Source organism: Enoplosus armatus, chromosome 15 (assembly GCF_043641665.1).
Source record: "Enoplosus armatus isolate fEnoArm2 chromosome 15, fEnoArm2.hap1, whole genome shotgun sequence".
In the NCBI taxonomy this organism is placed as follows: Eukaryota; Metazoa; Chordata; class Actinopteri; order Centrarchiformes; family Enoplosidae; genus Enoplosus; species Enoplosus armatus.
The window spans coordinates 17,461,501-17,481,221 of record NC_092194.1 but is presented as its reverse complement, the minus strand read 5'-3'; the positions used below and the strand labels follow the sequence as shown (position 1 = coordinate 17,481,221).

Genomic DNA, 19,721 nt, shown 5'->3' with positions numbered 1-19,721 from the left:
GTTTGTTGTCAACAGAAGATAAATAAACCGTAGCAAAACTAGGTCTGCTTCACATCCAGTTTTACAAATAATAATAAATAATGTGCCTTTACTGTAAATGTCTCAACCCCACATGTTCTCTTTACGACTACTTCCTAGTGTTCCCGTTTTGATTTTCTCCCTTCACACTGAAACCATAAATCTTTGACCTTTGATTTAAAACAGTTATTGGAGTGGGCACGGCCAAGAGCAAGAAAACAGGAGACAAAAGCATAGAAAATACTTAATTTACTCCAATTAAACAAGTGTCCTTGTAAATGCTCTACAGTAAATATTTGTTTAAAATAGCAGATTTAATTTATACGGTGTATATATCAGGCTGCAGACAGCTTATTCAGAATATTACGTATAACAGTAACAGTAGCACTTCATCACATTATACGGTTTTGATAGGCTCTTAAAGTCTTAATATTTAGGAAATTGATTGGTGTACACAACCAATCACACAATAGAAGCATACACAGCTAATGAGTTCTTTCTAATACTGTAATGCATATAGATATCTGAATACCAAAATATGATACACAATTCATACATTCACAAAACGTATGTATGTCATTTATACTTATACATTAATCTATACAATTATGAAATCAGATGTCTAATTATAAAAGATACAAAGTTGAAACTAGTTTAACTTGCATTTTAAGACCATAGAAATGAGATAAATGTACAAAATAAAAAAGAATCTTAATGAAAATGTGGCACTTGAACTTGTCTTCTGCTACATTCGTGATACAGTCAGTGCACTTGCCTGGCAGTACTGTATCAGTCAAAAATTTACAGATATTTGTTTGTTTTTTTCCCAACGAAAAATCATGTTGACATATCACCATTTAAATTTTCTCAAATGGAGGACATATTTTATTCTGCTCTCCCAGCTTAAAACAAAAGTTCGACATTTTGGGAAATCTTTCTTGCCAAGATAAGATAAGAAGATTGATACCACCCTCATATCTGGACACTAAATATGACCCTACTGCATAGCATAGCTTAGCATAAAGACTGGAAACGGGGGGAAACAGCTAGCTTTGCTCTGTCTAAAGGTAACAAAATCTGCCTACCAGCACCTCTAAAGCTCACAAATTAACACGTATCTTTTTTGTTTAATCCATACAAAAAACAAAATGTAAAAGTGACAATTTATGGACAGAGCCAGCTGTTTCCCCCGTTTCCAGTCATTATGCTAAACTAAGCTAATAGCTGCTAGCTGTAGCTTTACATTTAGACCGATGTTAGAGCGCAATCGATCTTCTCATCAAACTCTTTTCAAGACTGTAAATAAGTGTATTTTCCAAACTGTCAAACTATTCCTTTAAATCGTTGTTTTGTTTCCTGATAAAGCACAACACACAATGTGTAACACAAAACATATTTCCTACAAATACTGTTGACAAATTGGATTGTTTTGCATTACATACAAACTATATTCACCATTAAGTTGCCTTGTTTAAAGTCAGCAAACTCATAACTGCTTGTTATGTCACTTATATTTATCAAATAAATCTATTTATATTAATAAATGTACACACATGGACAATCTTAGTAGTTTGTCTCATAAGCACAAAACCTATTTTATCCTACGAGCTTATGTTAGCATATAAATATTTGTTTGTAATAGGCAAATTCGTTCACTATCGTAGACAACATCTAAAAGAATTTTAAAATGTGGCGTTTCGTTGTTCACCCTTATCATGTAAAAGCTATCAGTTATAGAGTGAAAAATGACTTGTCGGTCCACAGAATGACTTTTTCCTTATGTATCATCACGTTCAGCACAAGTCATTATGAACTGGTAATATCTCGTGTGCACCCTCACAGAGTTGAGGAGCTTTGCTTGAAGTCTCTGAGGATGACAGAGGCATATGTCACATTTGGAGGACTGCACAAAATCGACTCGGACACCGGCGAATTGGGGTAGGGGCTCACTGGAGGACCGTCGCAATCTCTGAAAGGGGAGGGAGGCATCAGAGCCAGAGAGTCCTCCATGGCTAATTTGACCTCAACCATGTCCTCCTCGTCATGAATCTGGGCGTTGTTGTACATGTAGCCGTGAAGAAGGCCAAACTGCTCATTCTCCATCTCCTCCTCTAAAGGGGAGGTGGGCTCCTCATCAAACGGATCGAGGTACGCGGGCAGGACCGGGTCCTGCTGGATGAGGTGGGCCTGGTGGTATACGGGCATGCCGCCGCTCACGGCCTCAGGCATGCTGACCATATCATTAAGCTCAGGGATGTCGCTGTTGAATTTACCAACCACCATCTCCTCCTGTAGGTGGTCCATGATGACATGTTGGGGGATAATGCTATTTCTCTGCAGATGCTCAGGGGTATAAAGTTCCACCTCCTCGTCCACACGTTTTATCAGCCCACTGCCAGGAATTTGCCCGTGAGCCATCATGGGGGGAGTGATGGGGGGATTATATCTGACAGGGTCACTCTCGTCCTCCTCAGCCACATTGTACAAGGTCTTAGTGCTGAGGTCTGAGAACTCCAGGGCTCTGTTTTGGTAGGTATTAGTTAAGGGTTTGATGACAGCCATCTGATTGGAACCTGCTTCCTGTCTCTTCACATGCACTGACAGTCTGTGCCACATGTGATCCCCTTTTGGAGGATGTCTTGCACCTGGTTCAGACCATGACACAGACTTTCCATTAGAACTATGAACAAAATAAAGATGGCTGTTACTTCACAGGAACCCAGAAGAGTGGACACAAAAACAGCATCTCTGGTTCATCTAAGAAATAACTACTTTCACTGAGTCTAAAAATATTGATTTAAAAAATTTATTATACTGAACGTAATATTTATTTAAGGTTTCTGCAGGTCTTCAAAAATCTTAAAAACCATTGAAATTGATTTTTGAAATTGAAAAGCCATAGGTAGTAATGTAAGTTATAAACTTGTATGTTGTATGTTAGTTTTAAACTACAGCATTTGTGGCGTTTCATTCAGAACAATCAGATCAATTGCAAGTCACTGCTGCTACAGTGGAAACTCATCAACCCATAATGGGACCCATAAAGTGTTGGTTTTAGCAAAAACTTAAATGAACTTAAATTGAACTGAAATTAATACTTATCTGGGTCCAGGTCGCATTCATTTAATTAAATATATCATGGGAATTATTGTTATATACAGCTGGAAGGTACTAAAAAAGGGGATGTAATTATAAATAATTCTAGGCCATATTGTCCCAACTGGTTTTCCATCATACTTTGGCCAGTATGCCTGTAAAAACAGGCTGTAAATTGAAATCTATGTGGTATTAAAAAAGTCTCAAAAGGTCTTAAATTTAATTTGGTGAACCCTGCAGAAACCTTGTATTTGTGATTGCGCTTGTCATCCCTTAGCACACAGAGATGCTTGTTTTAATTTTACCATCAGTTCAAAGGTTAGAATGGCTGTGTGAATTGAGCACTGACCTATATCCGTCACACTTTACAACAGGTGTCCCTATGAAAGTGAATACAGTAAGACATCAGGTTCCCTTTGAGAGGGAATCACAGTAAAACCAGCATCCCTGAGGTGCCTCAGGAGCAGGACTCAGACTCAATTAATGAACCTACCTGCCGTTTCCAGTGTTCTTCTTCCGCTTGAACATGTTGAGCAGGCTGTTGCTTCTGCAGGCAATCTTGCCATCGCCGACGTGCATGCGCACAGCATCTGAGGTGGTGAACGCGCTGCGCACGTTTCGCTCCGGTTTGGCAATGATGATGTACATCTTTGGCGTGAACATACAGCCCAAGGCTACAGTCACACTGAGGCTTACAGAGAAGGATGTGGTGATGATCTTGTAGTTGCTGCCAAAGTAGATTGGCACAAACGCCAGCCAGATTATACATGTGGTGTACATGGTAAAGGCGATGTATTTGGCTTCGTTGAAATTTGCAGGAACGTTGCGTGTCTTGAAGGCATAATAAGTGCAGCTCATGATGAGCAAGCCATTGTAGCCCAGAGGGGCCACGACACCCACGTTGCTGGTGTTGCAGATGAGGAAGACTTCTCTAATGCTGGGGTAGGATTTGATGGGTTCAGGAGGCTCCATGATGATGAGGGTAACCTCCAAGGTGAGCTGGACACTGATCAGGATGGAGGCGATGACCACTTGAGCCCAAGCGCTCATGAACCTCGGTTTCCTGGTGCAAATCTTCTTCTTGCTGCCTGCCAGAATACGAGCAATGCGGTTGGTTTTGGTTACCAGGGCGGAGTAGCACATGGCAGCCGAGAGTCCGACGAGCAGCCTCTGGAGGTAGCAGGAGGCCACGGTGGGACGGGCGATGAGGGTGAAAGGACACAAATAGCCAAGGAAGATCCCGGCGAGGATGATGTAGCAGAGCTCCCGACTGGAGGATTTGACCACAGGCGTGTCACGATATAAGACAAAGACGAAGGCAACGAATGAAGTGACCAGGATGCCCAGGCAGGAGAAAACCACCTGGATAATGGACTCTGGATTGCTCCACTCCAGGTAGCGCAGGGGGATTGGCTCACAGCCTGAACAGAGGAAAAACATGACAATATAAATTCACAGCCACAGTATACTAAAAGCATGTCATAAATCATTTTCATCATTTCAGCACCAGCTTTGCAGTTAGATTCTGATTAAAGAAAAAGATCATTTTGAGAAGAATAAAAGTTTTAATTTTTAAGGCTTTATCATATGGACACATTCATAATTAATCAAATACATTTTAGCCTGAGAAAATACAGTAAGTCTCAAAGTAGGTTTTTAGCTCAACTATAAATAAACCCCTTTCTACTAAGCCATGGCCGGGCTGGGCTGCAGCCAGCAGAAGAGGGGGCCAATGCAGCAGGACAAAGTAAATCACTGAGTTTTTCATGGATCCAGATAAGATCTCCTTTGTGCTTCAATGTTGAGAACACACTTTTTATTTATTTATCATTAGGGTTAGAAAACATATAAGAATCATTTTAATGTCATCCCTGTGCGCCACATTTTCTCATCTCTGTGTGTACATAAAGGTCTTGTGGTTAAAAAAAACAAAATGAAACAGCACGGAGGAAGGATGATCCTATTAAGAAAGTGACTTGTCTTTGAACAGCACAGAAGGCCTTTGAAAGTGGGCCAGAAGAGTGGTAAGTGAAGTAGGGCTGCTGTCGGATGAAATGGTGAAGATGATGAATGGCTCTCAGGTGTCATGGGAAAGCAATGAAAATAGGACAGAACAGGTTTATGAAATAGCGCTGCAGAAATCTTAGCAGGGCAAACTGTACAGAGTACAGGTGGGGGGAGGGGGGTGGGGGGAGTAAAAGCTTGGAGGAACTTAACTTTCTACAGACCCTCTGATAAGACAAAAAAAAATCTCCTCTTATCTCTGAAAGCATCAATCATGCAACAGAAACTCAGCCTGTGGCCACTGAAATAACCTGAATTCATCTAAATTTAAACGTAAAAGTTGCAGAGCAGCAAAATCTTCTGTTGTAATCAGATGAGGTTTATTGTCTTGGATGAATTTGGCAGAGAAATTACTTTTTGGTGATTTAAAGCAACATTTTGGGAAATACTTTCTTGCTGAGCGTTAGATGAGAAGATTGAAACCACTCTCGTATCTGAAGCTAAATCTGCCTTCCAGCACCTCATTTGTTTAATCTGTACAAAAAACTTTTTTTTTATGGGAGATTATGTGCCTATTCTACTATTTATTGGCTGGGATCAGTGATAAGTCTTGTCGTCATTGTGATGTTGCCTGGCAACCAACAGAGATTCCATGAAGTTGCTGCTCCCGGCCAATAGTCTGACACATAACCGCCTACAAAACCACAAATAATTGTTTTACACTTTCTTTTTTAGTACAGATTAAACAGACAAGTATAATGTGTTAATTAGTGAGCTTTAGAGGTGCTGGTAGGTGGATTTTGTTAACTTTGGAGGGAGCCAGGCTAACTGTTTCCCCCTGTTTCCAGTCTCTATGCTAAGCTAAGCTAACTGCTGCCGGCTGGCTGTAGCCTTATATTTAAAGGACAGATACAAATCTTCTCATCTAACTCTCTGGAAAAAAGGACATAAGCGTATTTGCCCCTCTAAAGGAAACCAGTTACATCCTCTGCCAGCCCTTGTGCAGTGTTTCAAGCAGGTGAGAGTTTACAGAAGTTAAGTTAAGTGGAGAGGACAAGCCTACCTTCCAGTTCATTGTCAGGCCACCAGCCCAGCTCACAGGCCTTGCATGTGAACTCATCCTGGACGTACTCATTGTCCTTACAGGCAGTGCAGATCCAGCAGCAGCTCACTTCTCCCTTCCTGATCACCTGGTCGACAAAACATAATAGAGAAATATAAATATACTTTCCTACAAGTACCTTGAGTTTGTTTCCATGTAAAAGGGAGCTCCACTGTCTGTAAATATTTAGATATTTGTTTTTAACACAGTAAAACTAAAGATAAAAAGGTGAACTAAGTGGACAGCTGTGTAGAAGCAATGTGTGTAATGACATAACAGATTGTCCTCGCAGAATTATTAACAGAAATGCAGGTACCACTTTCTAATTTATAATGAGGAAATAAGTTGTAACTAATGGTTATTTTAATGGATGATAAATAATTTACTAATGCTTTTTAGATCAGTTACAAACCATTGATAATAACTTTTGAGTTGCCAGGTTGTCTATTTCTAGAAAAGGGGTGCAGACCAAAATCCATTAATTAACAACTTATTAGTTATACTTACAGCTGCAGACTTGATGATTAAAATCCTCTATTAATGACCTGTATAACATGTATAACTACAGACCTGATGGCTTATTAAAAAGTTAGAAACCCACTTATTAATGGTTTTCAAACTTCGAATTTATAAATTAATTATTACCAAATAGAAAGGATAAACAATGGCTTACAACTTATCTATAAAGCATTCAATGAGTAAATTACTTATTAATCATTAATAAAGCCATTAGTTAAAAGTTCATTTTTCTGCAGGGTGAAGAAAGAGAGAATTGGAGTTCTAAGGTTTAAAGAACAATAAACTACAAAGCTACAGCACAGATGTTCAGAGGTAACACGTGCACTCACAATGAGTCCTGAGCAGCAGATAGTATCTGAAGGATTTGTCCCTCACCTTGATCTCTCCTTTGGAGCAGGGCTCGCTGCAGACAGAGCGGACCATGTCACTGCGGTTCATCTGAATCATTTCCTCGTCGAGGCTGAGTATGCCCTCGTGCCAGGAGCCAATGTTGATGTAGTCATAAACACCAGGCTCCACACGCTGGAAGTTCATAATCTCGTACCTGATAGTGGATAGAAAGCCACGAGTCAGAGGAGGACACGACTTAACAAGGTTTCACCAACGCTGAGTCAATTCTTAAAGGGGAAATAATGAGAGTTTCACTGCCACCAAACAGGATCTTTCTTCAGCAGGGGGGCCTGTCAGGTTCTTGATCAATACTAGCGACTCTGGGATTATTTTGCCAGGTGCTGATGTTCCTGGCTTTCATCTCTTTTACTCTCTGGTTTGCAATAAAAAACTCCCCGCTGGAATTTCAAAACACTCTCAACCCAACCTCACCCGAAGATGCAATTTCAGTTGCTCACTGATGAAAGCACAATTATTCTGCATAATGCACCTTGATGTGACTGACTGAAAGCAACCATTTAAAATGATTTCTTTATAGAAATATAGTCAACAGACATTAATAATAACATGCTTTTAGATGCAGCCCTAATTGTTCTCTATGATAACTTGTGTCAGACAGAATGATATATAGGTCACATGGGAGATTTTACTGCAGAGTACTTTTACTTTTGATACTTTATGTAAATTTTACATGTACTTTTACTTAAGTAGGATTAGATAGATAGATAGATAGATAGATAGATAGATAGATAGATAGATAGATAGATAGATAGATAGATAACTTTATTAATCCCCAAAGGGAAATTAAATTGTCATAGCAGCCAAAAACACAGAATACACAAGAAATATAAGAACAAATACACAAAGAAAATTATACAGAAATGTACATTAACAAGCAAATATACATTAGCAAGCAAACTGCTGAATTTTGTGATTTTGAATGCAGTTGAAAAGCCTATACCTGTATAGGCACATTACTTTTTACTTTTACTCAAATAAAGGGTCTGCATACATCTTTCACCACTGTCTGTAGGTCACTTAATGCCGCTTAATTACAGTGGTTGGAGTAAAAACACCTCTGGTAGACCAAAGAATTACCAAAGAATTTGTGTTTTACCTCCCGGGTGAGTCGCCGTTCTCGTCGAACCATATGTCCTCTCCGGAAACACCCGTGAAGGACGTCTTGAGAAGAAAGTCCAGTAAGTGGCTGCCGTCAACCGGCTTCATGTTCTCACAGAGCCCCACGTGGCCAGGACAGAGGTGAGTGTGCATGTCATGCAGGCCGTGCGCCATGGCGTAGATGGCATTGATGACGAAGCCCATCTTGCTGTCTTGAACGTAGTTGTCCTCCAGACTTTCATAACCTGCCCACACATGAGAGAGCGGTAAGGATTCATCTCCAGGACGGCTTGCTGAAGGAGAAATCTTACAGGAGGTGCTTCATTGCTGCAAGCAGTAGCGTGTTATGTGTTATGCTGTAAAAATCATTTCTAGATTCCAGGTGTGCTGTACAGGTGTGTCTAGCATGATGTAACATATTACAAAGGAGTGATAGGGTGCTCACAGACGCATTCTTGTAATTATTCTCTGAATTGCAAGCTACACGCCTCTTTGCCTCAGTGGGAGACTGCTTTAAAAGAACTGGAAGCCTCAGAAAATGGCTTCAAAGAAACCTTGTTACCATGGCAAGACTATCCATTCCTGCATTCATGAGTCAGGATTCAATTAGAGTTGGTCTAAAATACTGTGCCACCGAGACTGCGTCTGCTCAAGCAGAAAAACGAACCAACTATTCTGATGCATTTGGATTCTGTTGTCCTCTGTTTGTGTCGCTTTTCCTCAGACAAACACGATGAGTTGAATGAGACAAAGATTATCAGTATTTGGATATGTTCAAACACACCCTATCAGTTCAGTGTAATGCAAGCTAGAAGCAGAGTAAGCAGGTTTTTTAGTTGCTTTGTGTTTAAAGTGTTACTACGGGGAGCTACACCATGCATTCAGTCCACTTTGGTAAAACAGTAACGTATGTTTGGCTGCTCCTGGAGTTGAAGATGATCATTTTTTTTAAATACCTTCTCTTGGTGAAAAGCATCTTTTGCCAGAGCACAGACAACTCTTTGTAGTAAAGGAACAACTATTTAAATCTTTCTCTCTACCAAATAATCGCCAAATCTTGCCTCCTCTCTAGCTGTGGGCCCCAATCATCAATTTTGATTACAAAAAAAAATGTCACCTCTCACTGGACTTCACACATGTACATTTAGAGCACACTGACACATTTCACGTTTGCACTCTATGCTTGTAAATTACCAGCGAATTAATTTTAATCTAAAGAAGTGAAACCTGGTCTATTATTGCTAATAAGACGTGATACGCTGCTCTTGTTCCCTTCACCTGTGCATCTTTTACCTGGATCTGCTCCAAAATCCTTGTTTCATATTTCATATAAAGGAACTGAATCTTCCCCTAAAGTAGAATATATAACATTAGGTGTTCATCATGACTATAGATTAATATATTTTCTTGATATGATATCTCTTAATGATGTAATTTGGTTACAGTGACTGAAACTCTTGTTGTTACACTGTCAGATTCTGCAGTCTTCATAGCTGGTATATGTTATTAACAGTACTTTTAAAAAGTCAAGGAAATTCATAAAGCAACTCAAATTAGGTTAATTAACCTTTGTTAGTACTTTATTAACTAAAGTAAATTATTAGGGGATAATAATTTGAAATAATAGATTATAAATTGTCAGGTTTCTTTGCTTGTCTGTTGTTTGTTTGCAGAATTTCTTTTTTAAATAGTTTTTAGTGCATTATCTCCTCATTATTTATTCATTTTTATCTTATGAGTTGAGTAAAAATCATCAGGCAGATGTATCTAATCTTTCTTTTTCTTTAGGTGTTTTTCTTAAATTATTCATAAATATGTTTATATAAATGTTTTCAAGTAATAAAACACAATTCATACTGTCAGTGTTGTTATGTGGACAATAAAGTTGTATTCTATTACAATGTTTTAGTTGATGCAGATGTTAAATTACATATTGAAATAACTTTAAATGATTGTGCAGGCTTGGCAGAGACACATAATTTATCATTTACATTGTCAGTTCCTACATTTGTCTTTTCCTCTAAACTCAAGACAGGATTCGTGACGCCGGCGAGCTTTATGAGCATCATCCGTTGCTGGTGTGTTTCTTACCACTTGTGTTAAATCAAGCAATGATCGTTAAAAAGGACTGCTGGGAAACTGACTGCCTTCGCAAACAAACACATAAACAGTAAATTCAGTTGGGTAGCAGCTGGGTGAGCGTCCGATGGGAACTGCTGGTGATGACCTAGTTTAACAGCTCCTTGGCTTTGACGCTCGCCTCGCTCACTGAGCTGTGCGAGCTTCAGTCATGATGAAATGATGTCATGATGTCAGCATGCAAGCAGAGGACCAACTGCTGCACGTCGGGATTAGTCGGCTGCATGGCAACTGAACCTCCTCTGTCCAAATATGAGTGAAACTACAACACAATGGAATTCTGAAAAGACGCGTTATCTGTTCACTACTTCTGTGGCTACATGCAATTCAAGCCGGATCAGCCAGTTACCATCTCACTCAAATGTTATTGGGCTGTTTTATACGACTGTCTTAAGGCCACAAAGGGTGTGAGAGCAGATCAGAATCAATTGTTGGGCTCTCACTGCAAAAACCAATAAAAACATCCCAATAGCTTCATATATTAGAGGTTAACTGAGATTAAAAGTTTCCAGAGAAGAGGCTTTTAAGAATATAGAGTGACTACTTCAATGATTAATATCAGTCAACCTCTATGTATATTCCCAAAGTGAGGAGCGTTATGGTTCCATTCAGAGGGATTCACTCACCGTCTTGGAGCTCTACGCCAAAAAAAAATACATAAAAATATAAATAATAAAGTGACAGGACAGCAAACAATAACTCTATCTCCACTTATGAGGCAAAAATAAATACTCTAATAACTGCTATTAAAATGTGATGCCTTGTAGGAATGAATAAAAGCTTGAGGTATGTGCATAATAAAGAAGAGAGGCTCTATTTGTGTAAATAATGTGCAAAGACAAAAAAAGATTGCAAGAACAGCTGCCGAAAGTGAGGTGCATTGGAAAAAAAACAAATTCACTTGTAGAACCTTCAGAGCCATCAACTGAAATATAAATATTAGCTGCATGCATTACTTTATATTTACGTTCATCAATATGATTGATTTGAAAGAATTTAAAAATGGTTTTAGAAACACTGGATGTTTGAGGGAACGGCTGCAATAATCTCATAAATCAAGATTGAAAACGTAAATATATATTCAGTAAAATATACAGTATTTTTAAAAGAAATATGTACGAGCAGTATGTAAAAATATGTCTTGGAAACATGCTTGTTGAGCATTGTTTCGAGAAAACCAAGAACTTAAGCTAATGCATTTATTTTGTTCCTTTGTAAAAGAAAAGGATTTAATTTACCTAGTTCATCATCCTCTGTAAAGCCAAGTGTCACAGAAATGAACAATATGAAAAACAAAATGTTATTGGACTGACTTAGAGAGAAACCGACCCTCTGGCAGTCTAATTCATAATTAAAGAATGTGTTCCAGTTTATGGGGCCTTTTGGCATCGTCCTCTGGGCTTTGAACACATCAGAACAGTTCAGAAAGACAAGCTGATGTGCACACTGGCGTAAAAATCTGAAATAACTGCAGGAAACATCGTAATTGCCTGATGAATTGTTTTAGCTACCTGAGCAGTTTCGTGCATAGTTCATGTTCTCCTGCGGGTGTCCGGGAAGGCGGCACTGAAACCGGTACTGCCAGAACTCTGGGAACCACGGGTTGCGGGTGTTGGTGCTGAGCCTGAGCTTCAGGAAGTACTCGTCGAAGGAGGAGACCTCGTCAGACTGCAGCTTCACAGTGAGGCCGCCCACAGCCTCCTGTTCGTATCCCTCCACCACCTCGACTCGGTCTGCCCAGCCGTCACTGTGGAGAGGAGCACACTGCAAATAGTACCACTGCGACCAGCCACTGTTTGTGCCTCTCATGCATTAACATTACACTCGAGTCACAGAGCAGATCTGTTTTTCTAAAAATAAATACGAGACGACCTTTGAAAAACCCAGAAGGTCATTTACAACGTTTCCTCGGAGGGAAGAATCCTCAAAGACTTTTCTCACCATCTGATGAAGAAAACACATTTTTAACCTGTTGGTGGTGAATTCAAGGTGTTACACAGGTTATTACACCAAAATGAAACCCCAGCATTTCTCCTGAGGTCAGCACAATGTGATAAATGTAATTCTAGTGAGTGCACTTCGGTGCATAGATTTATTTCCCGTCCTATAAGCTGGCTAACAACTCGGAGGACAAAACAGAGTTTTGTCAAGGGTGGCTGGTACTGCAATGCTGCCGGAGCCAGCGATGATCATTTTTGGCACATCAGAGAGACACTGTCCATTGAGGAGACTCATGACCTTATAACTGCAAAGAAAACTCCAACTACAAATGCTTTTGCTTTGAAGGACAAACTTGAGGATTTTAGGCACATTCAGTCCCCCTTCACTGCTTTTCTGGAAGAAGTCCATGTCAACCTGAATGATGACTCTCACTCTTTGTCAGACAGCTCTCAGGAGTCTAGAGGACTGTTGGTTGTTGTTTTTGTCTATATTGGGGTTTCTTTCTATTAGTTTATATTTTGATATATTATATATATTTTAATACTTTTTTTCTGGTGTCGTACAAAACATGAAAGGAGATATGTCTTTTCAAGCTACCTGGGTAGGAAACAAGAAAAAAAGCCAAAGACAAAATATTTTCGCATCTAGGTGGTTCGAAGAGTCCTTGAGGATTCTGGAAAGTGCTGAAAACAACCTTCAGGGTTTGTCAGAGGTCACTGGGTATCTATTTTTTCTGAAAAACAGATGTTTCGCTGTGTGACTCAAATGTTAACACACGAGGGGCACAAACTGGGGTCTTGTAACTCAAGGATTACATGATTACATGCTCATGTACTGGCTGAGAGATAACCATTTAAATAGATGGAGAACAAAATGTAGAACTGCACCTAACCCCGACTCTGGCAGCTATTTGAAGAAAAACAATATGGAATCCCTTTGCCGCAAACAAATTATTTGTATTGTATAACAAGTAAACAGTAGTCAGCATCTGGCAAAAGGAAAATTGTTGTTTTGCGATGCTGTTGAAGCTCCCAGAGTCTGTGACAAAGCCGCGTTTGAAGCTACATGCAGCCTCACTAACGAGCCTCAGACTGAATCCTGCAGGAACCTTCTCCCCTTTGTTTCCCTTTCAGCCTTCCTTCCCGCTGAGGGGCGTGGAGTGCTTACTGTACTTGCCGAAAGAAGAGAAAAAAAAAAAAGTCTCCACAGACACAATCACAAGTCCGGTGAGAATTCACAGATTAGTACTGTAGCGGTCCAATCTGCCCTGCAGAGAAACAAGCTCCAACCCTCCTCACAGACTCACACTCTTCATGATTTTGTATCTCTGCCGGTCGTAGTTTGTATTTATAGTTTACATGCTCGCCTGTTTGAAAGTAAATTCTGCATTGAATCCTCTCACACAAAAGATCATGCTGACGAGACAACATGCTTTTGTTTGACACTTCAGATTTGAATAACACTCAATAAAAAAAATGCTCCCTTCATTTGAGTTGCAAATGCTGCTTGAGTATTTTTAAAGTAGCATTAAGAAGTGGGATCAAATATGTGATGCATATGTGACTCTGCATGAGTGAGAAATAAAGGGGGAGAAAGACGGAAACGGAGAGGCCTCGAATAGCATCTTTTCAAAGATGCAACAACACACTGAATCTAATAAAACGTTACTAATCGTTTTTTTAGGCCATAAAACTCAGATATTTATGCGCAGAATGGAAATATTCTCATAAGATACGACAGCTGGAGCTTATGAACAAAAACTATAATGACTTCAAAGCAAACGTCAGCAGTCTGTTTACACTGACATGTATTTTTAATGATTGACAGTTCAATCCAATATGATAAAGCCTGACAGCATGGAAGAGGCTGTCAAACCCGCAATGAGATATTGCAAATTAACATGTTTAATTAAGTACTTGCATCTGGTTTTAAGCTAGCGGCACAGCACTAGGGATGGCAACACAGGAGCTTCTAGCATGTATACTGTTAGTGTTGTTTCTAAATAATCTTGTGATTTATTATCTCAGAGTTATCTCAGAGTTTTTCCTGTTGAATTGCTGTGGTGAGTAACACTGCTTCATCATCCGGTTTTCACCCGGCAAAGACAAACATAAATCCGAGGCACAACAATAACTCTTTGCATCCAAAACAGAATAATTTTAAGATACTGAAAATGGCACAAAATGCAGTTCACCCACAGTACAAAAATATCTAGTTACCAGCCTTCAAAAACCCACATTTGGTGACACCGAAGCCAATAGCACGTTTGGCTTGGCTGGCACTTCAAGAAATGAGCCGACAATGGCTGTCCAGTGTGACAGTATCAACAGTACCTGGCCATCTGCTTCTCAGCATCACACTCCCCCAAGTCCAACACTCTGAGTGCCAAAAACCTACAGCTCTGACGTCAACACACGCACGTACTGTACACACTTATAACACAGATCTCGTATCACACATTTGTGAATCATGATTCAGGAGAAGAAGGCATTATTGAAAGACATTATTGAAGGTATTCATGTAAATCTGAATTATGTTCTTAATGAAATAATTCATCTTCAGCAAAACAGATTAGGAGGATCAAACGTTTGTCAAGCACAGGATCGTAAATCTGATATATTATTAAAGCAATGGGAGCTTCGCTTGAGAGTTGATCAAATGAATTGTCTGATGTTTGAGACGTGTGGGATCTGTGGTGTGAGCGCAGACATCGCTTTCATCCTCCACACAGAAGAAGATGGATGGCTGATGACCAGCACCTCGGGCGTTTTCGATTGGCCCATTGCACAGGCCTGCATGTGTTCACTTACTGCATTGCTCTAAAAAACATTTTCCTTTTTCAGTCGTCTCCTTGACCCAGAAAACACACACACACACACACACACACACACACAACTCACGCCCTCCTTATCTTCTGTGGAGACTTTAGCAGCAGTACACATTCAAGTGGAAGGGGTGAGAGCAAGTTTAGGCTTTATTTCATTTCATCAGCTGGGTTGAGAAGAAGGGTTTTGACTCCTTCTCATCAGCCTCCATGAATAAAGCAGCCACACATTAATGAACCGCTCTCGGTAAATTAACCATAGCCAGCTTTTATCGTAGCCCCGTTTCAGGTGCTGCAACTACTCCTAACGGGACTTGAGGTGAGCCGAGACGCCACAAAGAAGGGATGTCGGTATTAGTGGTGATGTGAGCTTTGATGTTCACTACTCCACACTCCCCAGCTTATGCTGGAGGTGCTGTCCCATATTAGCCCATCCTGCCTGTGATCTGACAGGGAGAGGGAGAGCTCGCTGCGTGGATGCATTATTCATTACCGAGCCTGACTCAAAGCATCTTCAGTTTTCAGAGGAACTCTACTCCCAGAAGGAAAAAAAGAATATTTCGGTTCCATATGAACTTTGTGTATACCATCCATCCTGAGTGTAGCTGAATATTATAACGTCGTACTATACAATACAAGTCTGTGTTTTCCTCACAGAATTATGGTGTAATTTTTCTGGAAAATGTGATTTAATGTCTTTAAATTATTATTATTAGTGGCATTGTTATTATTTATATTTCATACAGACTGTTAATCACTTTAAACTGGCACTGTATATGAAATGTGCTATTCAAATAAATGACCTAATCTTACATTACCTTAATGAATATAATAACAATCAAAAGCTCCAGAACAGCTATTAAATGGACCTTGTTTTGTCAACTTTTGTTTCCATGGTCAAACATTAACTTACAATCCAAACTCTCAAGCCGTTACGGAGGAAAAGTCCTTTAAGAGCTCAGAAAAATGGAAATCACGACTCCATCTGCTGAGGAAGATGGTGTGATACGATCGAAAGCTCCAGATACTAAATGGACTTGGTGAGATTGTTTGTTCAACTACATGTATCTTCATTATCACCACAAATGTCATCAATTTATCTATAACTTGTATGTGAACTTGTGTACCATCTTGAGTCTTTCTGAATAATATTGAATATAATGTACAATTATATGATTATACAATATGAACAGATACTTAATAGACCAAACACCTCCCAACAATCTTATTTTTAAGTTGTATGCTATTAGTAAATAATTTATTTCTCAATCTCCACTATTAAGAGATGGAAAGAATGAACTTTCAATCCCAACTATTTAAACCAACATGAACTTATCCTTAATGTGCTCGGAAAAGTGAATATTTTACATTTTACAATTCCATAACATCCTGACAACCTCTGTCTGCTGAGGAAGATACATGATACGTTTGAAAGATCAGCTGCTAAATAGACCTCAAGGTGAGTTTGTTGAGACAGAGATCGAGAATGTGATTGTCTTCATTATCAACACAATAGTGGCACAAACAGCAGATGTTGTGAAATTTTTCTTTTTCTCATTTTAACTTGTGCCTGATTGTCATTGTGTTGACTGAGTTTCACGGCCATTGAAATTTCCTTAAAAGCTGTAAGAGAACGAATTCTTTTCTTTATTCTTGTTTGAAAACTTTCATCCAAAAAAAAAACAAAAGAAAAACCTGACGGACAAAGCAGAAACTCCCGTGGGAAGAAAACTCTGTAACAAACCTGCCAATTAGGAGGAACTCCCCGGCCACGCCGAGCCGCCTCATGGCCATGAGCAGCCCTCGGACCGTCATGCCTTCACAGAAGCAGACAACAACTCGAGCTTTGGGCAGACGCTCCCGCAGCTTCCTCAGCAGCCTGTCAAAGTGCTTCTCCCCGGCGTTGCTGTAGATCTTGTCAGAGTGGGCGACGCAGAGGCCGTCCTGTGAGGCCAGCTCTTTGAACACTTCCATCCCGCTCTCCCCGTAGTTACCTGAGACAGACAAGAGGAGCTGTCAGGTGAGTTTCGTTCACGGGAGGAAAAAGATAGAATCAATGGTTTTGATGAACAACATCAGCTTTGTATTCAGATTGTTTAAATGCCGTTTTTAAATCTCCAGACTTCTTTTTATGGAGTCAAGAGCACAACAACTGGAGCAAACAGGGTTAAGGTGACCTCAGCAGCAGCACCTGAGGACGAGCACTTGTCACTTTTAGGTTACACCATCAATGATTAACCCAAGAAATAATCTCAAAAGCTTTAGGATTTCAACTGAAATCTGTCTGCTTTCAATACACGTATAGCACAAAATGCCATTCAGAGCGTCACCACAGTAAACAAAGAAGGCTCGCCAGGTTTTGATTGGATTTTTATCAGCTTATTATCACAAACTGAAATTCCCTTAATGAAAATACAGAGCAGATTGCAACAGCTGCTTTAGGGGTATTTCAGGTATGCATATCACATTTTGCTCAACAGTGTGGGTGGAATCTTAATTATTATAATCTGTATTGTAATTGATATGTGTAGTATGTAGTTTTCAGCTCGTCATCTGGTAATGTTACGTAAGATCTGTTGAAAAGTAATGCAGAAGTGACGCTGCAGTGTCAGTCAGCCTGAACCGATTATTCAACACAAAATAAAAGCATCCTTTTTATGCATTAAATGTTGCAGCTACAGGGCTGGAACTGGGGGTTGTTTTCATTATCAATTAAAATGTTCATTATTGTCTTGATTAACCGACTAATCATGTTGTCTATACAATGTCAGAAAATAGCAAAACTCAAGGTAACATCTTCAGATTGTTTGCTTTGTCCGACCAACAGCTCAAAACCCAAAACTGTTCGTTGGCTACCATATAAAACAGAGAAAAGCAACAAATCCTCCCATTTGAGAAGCTGACAACTGAAAATGTTTGGCATTTTTGCTTGAAAAAATGATTATCAAATAGTTGCCAGTTAAATGTTCTGTCGATTAATCGACTAATTGTTGCAGCTCTAGTTGTAACATCAGCTGATACCTGCAGAGGAGCAACAAATTAAGACTCCTGGTGGCAACATGGAGGAAGAAAAGCAAAGAAAGAAAAGAAAAATAGTCCAAAAGTTCATGGAGAACACCATTTTCTCTCGCCCTCTCTTTATACTAATATCATGTAGATGAACCTCACAAAAGAAACCACAACTGTCTGCAGCCGCCTGCTGTCAGAACAGAAGTCAAAATATGTCATTCACAATCACAAGATAAAACTACAGTTACAACAGTGCAGCAAAATACAATAGTGATTAAATCAGTGCTAAGCTAGTAGTGATGGTCAAGACTCCACGATGAGTTTCTAAGATGGACCTTCTCTCTTGTGTCTTCTCGTCTTTAATTTCCTGTTTGTCCTCCTGTTGCCTCAACAAGAAGGAAAAACACTAAAAACATTCAGTTTCATTGTAACGAGGAGTCTAGCTCAACCTGTGAAAACATTTATATAATGTCCTCTAATGAAAGATGCTATTGAGTTGCATCATGGGAGACGTAGGATCCATGAATTGGACTAAAAGTTAAAATCTCTCGTTTTTAATCTGTCTCTTGTGAGTCCCCCTACTTGTGCAAGACTAAATCCTTGAGTACCCCTTTAAGAGAAGTGTGTCTTACCCTCTGTGTGCACTGCAGAGACATAAGTCCAGTTGTATCGTTTGACGATGTCCAAGAGGGCCCGGGCCTGAAGAGTGTCTGAGGGCACGACCCTGAGGAAGTACTTAAACAACGTCTTGTCGCTGAGGTCGATACTGGTTGCAGAATAGGCAATCTGAGGGATGTTGAACAGCTGCAGAAGGTTTTGAACTTGAATTGCCACCGAGCTCGAGCCGGGCCCGATGACCCCCGCGATGGGCTTCTTGGTTGGTGGCGGCTGACTGGAAGGTACCCCCTCTATGCACCACCTGGAGCCGTCCTTTTCGTCCCGGATGGAGATGAGAGAGTCTCGTATGAACTCGATGCTCTGCTCCAGAGCCACCGAGGAATGCCAGCAGGAGTCCCTGATCTCACAGCCCAGGGTGATGTTGGGTAACAGGTTTGGGTCCGAGTTAATCCGATCCAAGGTGTGGAACATGGCCTCCACTCTTTGGATGCCATACTGCTCCCGGACTTCTCCACATTTCCTCTCTGCCACCTTCTCAGCTGACGGTTGGTGGTGAACAGAGAAGAGGGCACCGATTATAATATCCCCGTCCATCCTCGCCACCAGGCGAGAGGCAGAACTGGGCACCACTGACCTCTCATACTTGCCTTTAGACAACACAAATGCCTCAAACAGTAAAACAGGCAAGTACAAAATGCTGATGGCAGTCAGGTAAATCATACTCGAGATTGTGCCACAGGTGCTGAGTGTAGAATCATGTCCACTTGGCCATAATGGAGGTCCATCAATCCACTTTTGGATAAAATGGGAATTAACTCAGCTGCTTCTCCTTCAGTGTTGTCACCCTGTAAGTGAAACATGGGGCATTAATTTCCTGTTTCTCACACGTGTAACTGCTGCAACCATTAGTCGATTAATCAAGTAGTTATCTGCAACAATTCT

General features: G+C 40.2%; 1 protein-coding gene across 1 annotated transcript; it reads right to left on the bottom strand.

Moving 5' to 3' along the window:
• Window positions 1-1,854: 1,854 nt before the first annotated feature.
• Window positions 1,855-19,502, bottom strand: grm1b (glutamate receptor, metabotropic 1b). Its single transcript, XM_070921112.1, has 8 exons — window positions 18,794-19,502; window positions 16,897-17,146; window positions 11,899-12,134; window positions 8,247-8,493; window positions 7,115-7,283; window positions 6,182-6,308; window positions 3,608-4,535; window positions 1,855-2,698 (listed from the first exon to the last, which is right to left on the bottom strand). Exons 1-8 carry the CDS (start codon window positions 19,497-19,499, stop codon window positions 1,855-1,857), a joined length of 3,507 nt encoding a protein of 1,168 aa, XP_070777213.1. The 5' UTR covers window positions 19,500-19,502.
• Window positions 19,503-19,721: the final 219 nt, after the last annotated feature.